A 10,724-nucleotide genomic window follows, 5' to 3' on the forward strand; every position below is an offset into this window, starting at 1 on the left:
CGTTTACATTTGAGCTGGTGCGTTTGCATTCACACTGCACTGTGCAGTCGAGCCAACCTGTTGAACCAACCTGTTCCCCCACTCGCCTGTGGGGGCGCTGCACCTAGAACTACTGAAAGAAACGACACAAAAACCTCTGAAGACACATCTTCTTCTTCTTCTGTAAATTAAAATAAAAACGAAGTGGCATCAAGTTTTAGCAGTTTTAGGAGTTATATTTTGTCATTTTTCAAAAATGGACTTAGCATGAGCAGAAGATGAGACATAAGACCATGGAGAATATTGTTTTTCACACAAGGCAGCTGACGTCTCCATATAAGGTCAGAGCAATGCGTGTTTGTTTACCCTGCGGAGCGGGCTTGGTCTGTTTACATTCACACTGTACTCGAACCGCGCTGGAGTTCGCTTCTACCGGACCGAGACCTAGGTTTTAGCCCGTGCCAGAGTTCGCCTTTTTGTTCCGTGACAGAGTTCGATGGCGCATTCACACCTCCCTAAATGAGCCGGACTTTCAAGGAAAACGAGCTAGAGTTCGATTAAAGCGGACTAAACAGGGCTAGCGTGAATGCACTCTTACTCTGTTTTTCTGTTTCTCTCTTTTTTAACCATCTTTAAGAGATTAATCAGGAATTTATACAACTATTTTTTTCAGAGCTCTTCCTCTTTTAATTTTTAGAACTAAAACATTTAGGGATCATGTTTGATTGGATTATTTAAAATGATGTTCACCTACAAGATTTTACCATTTTGACCTAAAAGGGTAAATGTGAATAACTTTTTCTTTAACATTTTACAAGTATGGTGAACAGAAAAACAGAAGAAAAAAATGTGATGAAATTAAGAGGTGTTTAAAATAGAGTCTATGTTTTCCACTTTAAGTGTCAAAAGTTGAGAAAAATATATATATATTGAGAACAAAATCCATTACTTGTTTTCATAGCCATACCAAGGTTCTCCAATGTTCTTCTCTTATGACAAGTTTAGACCCAAGGCCTCTAGATCTTAAACCAATATATAGCCTATTAATAGAATTTATGCACCATATACCATCTACTCAGGGTTGTGCTGCCTCATTATCTCACAAGTTGAATAATACTGGTGTGCTTTATTAATGTTCCATGGTATTGCCAGGGACAACCAATAAATATAGCACTGGGGATTCTACCAAATAAATCAGGAATATTCTAGTCTTTTAATGAAGCACTGCCAATGTACACCCCGTGCGTCCTTATTTAAATATGCACAAGATCCTTCAAAGCCATATTATAGAAAGAATGGTAGATGAATTGGCTTTTTAGTACCAAAGTGCTGCTTTAAGCCACCTTGGTGTCTTTCGTCATAAGAAAAACTGTGACAATGTGTGCCTCTAAAATCCAGTGCATCCTTTTTATTACAGTCAATAGTGATATTGTCTGATAGATAAATTTAATGAGAATTTTGGGGCATTGGCATGACTGTTTTCAGGGTGTCATATTTCAATGAAAAACTGGAAAAAAAGTTTAGCTTAGGTACATGGATATTTACAGCACTAGGTTAGAACATCAAATTCTCAGCCTTCAGTTTCTCTCACCTTTCATTTGAACATAATGGAAAATCAAACATCATTATCAGTACATGAAGCCATAAAAGACAAATGTGTGTGTTACTGCTCACACTCTGTTTTCTTCAGTATTTTATGGCCTCCCAGAGGAGATGTTCAGGCCTGTTGCAGATCGACCATAAATCCTAAACTTTTTTTTGTTTCCTTCTTTTTTTTATCACAATAGGAAAGGGCTGTCTGGCTGAACAGTGAACGTGGCTCAGAGCTGGATAGAGACCCAGATGACAGGCCCCACTGAGGACTGAATGGACAACACTGTCTGATGAATGAGCTGTCTGTTTTTTTAATCACAAAGCACACACTTCAAAATGGACACTAACAAAAGTGAATGTGGCAGAGAGAGGCAAGTGCAAAAATTTCACCATATCTGTTGACATTTTGTGATAAAATAATGAAAGATCTGTTTCACAAGTTTCCTTTCAGATCAAGAAAGTTTATATTTGTCTACATTTACCTCTTGTCTGTGATGAGCCAAATCCCATTTGTGATAGTGTTACCTCTACCCATAGACCTTTGCCTACACTTTGTTCCTTAAATCAAAGCCGCAAGAAGTAAGACTTAAACCATTTCCACTGTTACTTGTTAATGCTTGTCAGGGAAAATACAACAGTAATACCTTACATGATACATGAAAATACAAAACACTTTGCCATTTATATTGAGACAAAAATATGAAATTTTTGATAATTTTTATATACTTTAAGGGTAACTGACAATAGTATAAATTGTAATGTGCCAAGTGAGACATTACAATATTCACTTTAGTCAAACATAAATTGAACAGAGGTAAAACATTTTATTTTTGCAAGTAAAACTAATAACCTTTAGTTTCAAAAAGTGTGCCATGAAAACTGCCATTTCTTTAGAGCTAGAAAAATCTGCCCTTTTGCCTGTGCTTTACATTACAAAAATAAATAGGACACTAGGGGCAGAGCCTAAATTAAAGGGTGGAATGGTAATTAGTCTCATTGGTGCTTACAAACAAGCATAAAGCAATTCAAGCAGTTGCTCTGTATATGATTGTGTTAAATTGCAATTTACTTTGATTCCAATATCTTCACTGTCCTTCAACTGATACAGCACCAAACCATCAAATTTGAGTCAAATATACATCAGTAAAAAAACAGGACAGTAAAAGCAAGTAGCTCAGTGTCCCTTGCCCGGACATGGGTTACTGGGGCCCCACCCACCCTGGAGCCAGGCCTTGGGGAGGGGCTCGTTGGCAAGTGCCTGGTGACTGGGTCTACCCATGGGGCCCGGTCGGGCTCAGCCCAGAGGAGCAACATGGGTTTGCCTTCCTTTGGGCCCACTACATGCAGGAGGGGACGTACAAGTCGGGTGCATGATGCCATGGGCAGTGACTGAAGGTGGGGGCCTTGGTGCTCTGACCCTGGCTTACCAAAGCTGACTCTTAATACATGGAATGTCACCTCTCTGACGGAGAAGGAGCCTGAGCTTGTGGGTGAGGTTGAGATGTTCAGACGAGATATTGTTGGGCTCATCTCAACGCACAGCATGGACTCCGGAACCAATTTCCTTGAAAGGGGCTGAACTTGTTCCCACTCTGGAGTTAGTGAGAGGTGCTGAGCTGGTGTGGGTCTACTTTTAGTCACCCTGGCTTGATGCCTGTGTGTTGAAGCTTTCCCCAGTGGATGAGAGGGTAGCTTCCCTACACCATCGGATGGGATGAAGTGCAATTGGCACCAGGATGCCCTAGGTTATAGAGTGATGATTGACTTTGTAGTCATGCCATCTGATTTGCAGCAATTTGTTTTTGCCACTTTGTAAAGAGAGGAGCTGAGCTGTCAACTGATTACCACCTGATAGTGAGTTGGGTTGGGCTCTGATTATGGTATTGGGGGCCCATTGCTATGGGCTGTGCAGTTCCTTATATAAGCAGTTTGAGAGTTGGTTTGCATTGCAGGTAGTAAGTCAGACCCCATCAGGGTGGATGTTGGACTCTGCCAGGGCAGCCCATTGTCGCAGATTCTGGTTCATAACTTATGGTCCAGTTTAGTGGCCTCAGGATTCCATCTCTTCTTCTTGCAGATGGAGTTGTCCTGTTGGCATCATTGTGCCATGATCCCCAGCTCTCACTGGAGTGGTTCTCAGCTGAGTGTGAAACGGCTGGGATGAGAATCAGCACCACTAAATCTGAGGTCTATTTTGGGGAAGGGGGAGCTGAGCTGTAAGGCAAAGCTCTCAGTTTACCAGCTGGTCTACGTTCCTACCCTCACCTATGGTCACAAACTCTGGATAGTGACTGAAAGAATGAGATTGCGGAAACAGGCGGTTGAAATGAGTTTCCTCCGCAGGGTAGCTGGAGTCTCCTTTATAGATAGGGTGAGAAGTGCAGTTATCTGGGAGAGACTCAGTGTAGAACTGCTGCTCCTCCTCATCGAAAGGAGCCAGTTGAGATAGTTTGGGCTTCTGGTAAGGATGCTTCTTGGCCGCCTCCCTCGGGAAGTGCATCGAGAATGTCCAACTGGGAGGAATTCCCGGGGAAGACCCAAGACACACTAGAGTGACTATGTCTCTCGGTTGGCCTGGTGATGCCTTGGGGTCCTCCCAGAAGAGCTGGATGAGGTGGTTGTGGAGATATATGTCTGGGCCTCCTTGCTCAAGCTGCTGCCCCCACGACCCGACTATGGAATAAGTGGAAGATAATGGCTGAATGGATGGATGTAACAGACTTGTTTTTTCTTTTTTTCTACTTTAGCTAAATTTAATTTAGCTGTTTTGCATTTTTAAATAAAAGCACATGTGTTACTGGTTAAATAGTTATGTTGATCATAAAGAAACAGGTCCACTGAAAAGGGAAGTCAAAACCTTATCTATCCTTGGATTACACTGAACAAAATTCACAAATAGTGCCTTTAAAGAAGATTTTTGCATGCGTTTGATTTAAAAACTGCATGTTATTCTGGCTCTCATTAAACATTCAATTATAAAATGTGAATTTTAATAATCAGAGGAAAAACTTGTTTCATTAGAAAAAAGGTGACCCCAAATACACATCCTTTACTGGCTGCACATTAATGAGTTGAATAAAAGAAAAATTGTCCTTCAAAGCCTGCTATTATTTGAGCAAGCTCTTGCAAAGCAAGATGCACAGTAAGCCTGGAGCATAGGTTGCATTTGCTCTACACTCTACTGCAAAATGAGACTAGTCAAGCCTTAATGTAACCAGCATAGCTGGATAAAAATCTATACAAACTCAATTATGAATCAATTTGAGTTTGTGTCAGACAGTCTGGTGCCAACAGAGTGGATTTTTTATTAACTTATGGTCTGGCAAGAATGAAACACTTTTCATTTGTGTACTTCAGTATGTTGCTTCATGATTCAGAAGAAGGGTGTTCACACTTTGTCTTAGAGGCATCTCTGATGGGAGACCAGTTTGAGTGGTTTCATAGTGTGATCTTGATTTCTAAAATGTATTTATTTTCTTTTTCTTTTTTTACTTCCCAGCTTACTGTTGTTAAAACACAGAGCTTTGATGAGATAGTGAGTTAACAAAGCAGGGGGTAGCTCAACAGATGATAGAGTAATTAAAACTGAATCCCTCCCACACTGATTTATATTACCCCATTATTGCAATGCATTTCAGTTCAGATATATTCTACCCTGCACACGTCATACTGCTCTATACTGTGCAAAACTGGGTCACAGACTTGAATATGTTATTTTTTTTTTTAATTAACACATATTAATACTTGAATTTTCTTCACCTTAAATGCTAGCACTCTGAGGGCCAATTTGGTAACTGTAGCCTGTTTCTTTCAAGTGTTCTTGGATAATTGTAGTGTTTTTGTGGATGTAAGCAAGACATTTATTTGCTTTTACTTGGCTTAAGTTTGCCATTTTTGGAGAGACACCCATACTACAGCTGTGCAAGCCCAAGTTGGTATTGATTTGAGCAAGACAGCCAGGTGGAAAGGGTTTTCCAGATAATGTGTTTTTCTGTTTTGAACATTGACATATTGTGTTCAAACTGTCATGTGTCAGTGCAGAAATGACAGCCGAATCCTGAATATTCCTAACTGTAATGGTCAGTTGGACCAAGCTTTGCAGCATTACAATATGCCAATCATTGTCCTTAAGGTCATTGTTGCCTCTATCATATGTATTCTTATCTTTATTATATAGTTGTGTTAATGAGAGGGGGTCATGCAGGGGCAGCACAGTTGCTCATGGTCCCCTTGGTTCCATTAAAAGCTGCCCTACAGTAGTTTCTCCGTATTCATCCCTAACTTATACACCTGCCATTTGCCAGGATTGTGTTGTCTGTCCCTTAAGGTGAATAAAGCACTAACGAATTGCACATCAGAAATGACGGTGTTTCCCCCTGATATTTACGCCCAGCATGTGATGACCTCTCATTAGTAAGAAAGTGGGTCACATAGGATCTGGTAGTTTTCAATTCTTGAGTGAGAAATAGAAGCTGTGTATACTTTATCTTGGGAAATAAAACAACCCTCTTGGTAGTCATTTACTACTTTCCTGCCAAGAGCAGCATCATTAATTGGAAATGGTGTGGAATGCTTGGCGGTTTTTTTTTTCTTACAAGTTGACTGAGAACTAAGGTTTTCACAGCCAAACTGTGAGTGCATTCAGCAGAGGAACAGTCAGGAGGAAAGCAAATGTTATGTGCAGGAAAGGTTTTTCTGTAATTCTGTATGGTTGCTAGCTCCGTCTATACTGTATGTCATTTTTCTACTTCAATTGTTCTGTTTTTCCTTCATCTGAACTATAGTTGTGCTTCTTTTCCCCCCAGTAGTTTAAAATTACAACTGCCCTGTTGATGTCTTGAAGATTATTATCCCGTGAGCTTGGTCTTCTGTTGCTGAACACGCCCAGGGGAGCCTCATCAACCCCCGTTGTAAAAGACAAGAACAAAAAAAGGATGGGGAGGGAAGTGGAGGAGAGTGGCAAGAATTCCACCAAGCTACAACAAAGAATGCCGTCAAAGCTTTAACCCCCACTCCATCTCACCATCTTCACTGGTAGTTTAACCTGCTTGGTGTGAAGAAAGTTTGAGCCCCATCTTACCTTGGAAACAATTAATACTTAGCCATATTTATCATCACCTGCTTACAGTTATCATTATTTCAGACAACTCACAGCTTAATGAGAGTTCCTATTTCTGTCTCTCAATTCTTTTGTTATTAGATGAGCCCAGCCCTTCGTCTTCTCCGTGTGACAAAGATGCTCTTCATCTCCTCCTGCCAAATCCAACATTTAAAGATTTATCTCCTAAATGAGAACCTTTGGTAAACAGGCTAATCTGTTTGGCAGCACTCACAGTCATGGCTGAATAAAACATTTGACAACACTAAGCTCCTGAATCTTCCTATCTCTCTCTGGCAAAAGGCCTCTCTCTGCCTCCCTTCAGGGGCTTCCTCATTGTTAATTCGACCGATCACGTTCTTCTAGCTTTTTGCCATGCTGCAGGGGTGTGGCCGGACTTTTGTCTCGTCTGACAGAGAGTTCATTATGTGATTGGCGAGAAGCTAATGCAATAACGCTCATCACGTGCTGCTACTGAGGCCAAGTCTAGCCATTCACGAAGCACTCTGCTTGTCTTCCTCCCTGCTCTTCTTCAGGGTGTTGCAGATGCAGCCTGCCACCTCTCCCGTGGCGACAGGTTTCCTCTGAGGTATTTAAGCACTTGTCTCGCAAAAACACTTTTAATTGAAATTGCTTATTGGCCGATAAGCTTCTGGAGTCTTATCTTGGGGAGGAGATATAGTGGTTGGGGTCTTTCATGCTAGAAGGTTTTGCTGTAGCTCACTTCTCTTGCTCCATTTCTAATTGTACTTTCTTTATCAAAGTTTTTTATTTTTATATTCTTCGGGTTCTCTTTTACCCAAATCGATTTTTTTTTTACTCATAATAGTTGGTCAGTGTGTTTCCTTCTTCATGCCTTTTCGTGTTTTTGGTTTTAAATTTCCACTACGTTCAAGTTCAAGTCAATTTTATTGTCATTCTCATCACATGTGGTGCATGAGGTGGAACGAAATTGTGCACACAAGGTTCCAGTTACAACCAACAATAGCAAAAATATAAAGTGTAAAAACAAACAGTATGTAAGGATCTAAGATATACACTGATATACACTAAGATTTATGCTAAACGAACGCCAGATAGCATGCCAAAAGATCTAAGATATACATTAAATACTAGTAATGCAAACTAATACAGCGTAACAACAGCATCATCTGTGTTACTACACACAGTGATGTGTGCCAAGGCTGTTGCTTGCACCACTTTGCCTAATCACTTGTAACAAAGAGAACCACCACTATTCCAGATCTGCTAGGAATTTAACCCTTGTATTATGTTGAGAAAAAAATACGTTTATTATGTTGCGGGTCATTTTGACCCGCATTGTGTAAATCCACTCAAAACAGTCATAAAATGAAGTTAAACCAATAAGAACTTTATTTTAGATTATACAAATATTTAGAAGAGATGAGAAGTAGAGATATACACTTCCAACACTATATTAAAGAACTCCTGATTTCAATTTTTCCCTCTTCACGAACCCTTTTTTTTTTTGCATTTAACTTGCCGCATTTTCTCGGGTTTTTGACAGTCAACATTTTCAGCGTTCCCCACATGATGGACAGAATGTGACTATGTGCTTTTTGCAGATGTATTTCTTGCATCTCACACAAGAGGTAGTTGTTTTACTGTCATCTCGAGAGGGACAGACTTGGCATCTTTTGCGTTTCTTTGTACCTGTATCCAAAGGATCCATTGTGGGTTGGTCAGATGCCCTGCCCTGGACCTTTGCGATGACAGCAGCAGCTGCTGGGGATCTAGCTGGCCTGACCCGGTTCTGGATCTTTGGAGTGACGAGTGCTTTGCCTAGTTCTTCCAGGAAAAGTCGACGTCGGTACAGTTTGCTGGCATTCCACTGCTGGTTGATCTCAATCCACAGCACATAGGCATTGTAAGCAGACACATCCAAAATGTTGTAGAAAACCACCAAAGGCCAACGGGCAGTCTTGCGCTGACAACTATATGTTGCTGTGACTTTGTCAAGATTGTCAACTCCCCCTTTTGTGGAGTTGTAATCCAGAATCATTTGCGGTTTCATGTCCTCTCGTGTGCTCAGAGATGCGTCTTTGTGCATTGTGCTCATCACAAGAACATTCTTGTTTCTTTTTGGGCAGTAAGAAACAAGTGTTGTTTTCTCTGTGAAAGCAAATTTTGAGGAATGCAGAGGTCTTCCTTGCATCTTCAGAATCTCACTGGGAAGTTCTGGCTTATTTTTTCTGACTGTTCCCAACATAGTCAGCTTTCTCTTCTGAAGTTCATCTCCAAGACGGTAGGATGTAAAGAAGTTGTCACATGTAATGTTATGACCTTGCAGCCCTTCAGTCATCTCCAAAACCACACGCATTCCCTGATTCTTCTCAGGTCTTCCTCCAGGTGGCTTTCCAGTATATACTTGCAGGTTCCAAACATAACTGGATTTTGCATCACAGGCTGCCCACATTTTGATGCCATATTTCGCAGGCTTGTTTGGCATATACTGTCGGAATGGACAGCGTCCTCTGAATGGAACGAGGCGCTCATCGACAGTAACATGGGGGCCAGGATTATACAATAAAGGCAGGATTTCGACCCATTTATTCCAGACATCTCTGATTGCTGCAAGTTTGTCTCTCTCACGTCGATCAGCTCTGGTGTCACGGTTGTCAAATCGGATCACACGAGAGATCATGTGAAATGTCTCCAAAGACATTGTTGCTCGGAAGATTGGCCTTCCATTCTCTTCATTCCATAAACTTGCAGTTGCTTCACCCTTTGACCTGTATACGCCAGCTAACACCAGGATTCCAATGTAAGCATGCAAGTCAGTCGGATCCAGTGGCTTCCATTTCTCTTGAAAGACACGCTTCCCCTCCAAGTTGGTCATGTTGAGGATTATCTTCTCTATGGGTGGGGATATGAAGAGCTGAAATGCTGATTCAATATCATCAACTCTTGTGACAGCAAATCTTGTAGGACCAGGAATCATTTTGATGACATTACAAGATGACAATCTACCTTGGCTTTGGTGTGGTGATGTTGACCATTTTATTTTACCATCTTTAGATGTCCATGTCCCCTCTGTGGATGACGATTGTTGCATTTCTTGGTTTTCATCTGAAGAAGGGACACCTGCAGACTCGTCCTCTGAATCCTCCTCATCATGGGAAAATTGAAAATCTGGATCATCAATGGCATTGTCCTCTGGCTCTGAAGGATCCTCTGTCTCTGAAACCTCTTCCTCTACATCACTATCCCAGTTCATAAGCTGCGAAAAAGCTTCTTCAGCTGTAAATCGTCTGGAGCTCATTTTTGGTGTTTCTCCAAGAACGGGCATGGAAACAGTGACAAGGACAGGGGAGAGAAAGTCCCTCTTCCACACACACCTGGTTCTGAATGTTTATTCAGAGGCAATCAAAATGAAGTACATCAAAGACTTTTTTTTTGGATTTTTAACAGCTACTCTGTGTGCGGGTCAAAATGACCCGCAACATCATCTTTGTATACAAACTGTGTGCAGACATTTAACAACACATCAAAGAGTCCAGATTTTACATAGAAGTTCATGACCCTAGAGGAGAAAAAGTCACAACATTTCATGGAAAAAAAGAAAGGATAACCTGCACTTTGATCAACACAAAAATTGAAACGGGTCAAATTGACCCTTAACATAACACAAGGGTTAATAAACTTTTAAATCATATTGCTGGATGCCACTTTTGCCTTTTGGAATAATGACAAGTCCCAAATCATTAGGTGAAGTCATAGTAGTAGCCTCGGCACATAAAAGTTTGCATAAAAATACAAACAATGTATTGTTTGGGGGGGACAGTATTAACCTACCGTGAACAAACAGTTGTGCCAAAGTGTAGCTGTTTACAATCTGCTTAGACAATGTTCATTTGAGCTTGAGATGTTGGCTAACATCATGCTGGTGAAGATTCTCAGTCATCCAGGACATGATAAATTCAAAAAAAGTTCAATACAAAAACAATTGGACTTTATTTGTAACAGAAGACGTTTTGGTCTAAACGCGTCCTCACGAAGACATAAGGGAAGGAAAAGAAACAGAAACACATCC

The 10,724-nt window shown here is 40.9% G+C and overlaps 1 protein-coding gene across 1 annotated transcript; it reads right to left on the reverse strand.

Annotated features, from left to right (window-relative positions):
* Positions 1 to 7,938: 7,938 nt before the first annotated feature.
* Positions 7,939 to 10,241, reverse strand: LOC119407775 (piggyBac transposable element-derived protein 4-like). The gene has a single exon (XM_037674595.1). It carries the CDS (start codon positions 9,978 to 9,980, stop codon positions 8,208 to 8,210), a length of 1,773 nt encoding a protein of 590 aa, XP_037530523.1. The 5' UTR covers positions 9,981 to 10,241; the 3' UTR covers positions 7,939 to 8,207.
* Positions 10,242 to 10,724: the final 483 nt, after the last annotated feature.

Source organism: Nematolebias whitei, chromosome 3, assembly GCF_014905685.2.
Source record: "Nematolebias whitei isolate Nwh7 chromosome 3, NemWhi1, whole genome shotgun sequence".
Classification (NCBI taxonomy): Eukaryota; Metazoa; Chordata; class Actinopteri; order Cyprinodontiformes; family Rivulidae; genus Nematolebias; species Nematolebias whitei.

Excerpts from the sequence above, each read along its gene's own strand:
- LOC119407775 (XM_037674595.1), bottom strand. The coding sequence starts at position 9,980 with ATGCCCGTTCTTGGAGAAACACCAAAAATGAGCTCCAGACGATTTACA.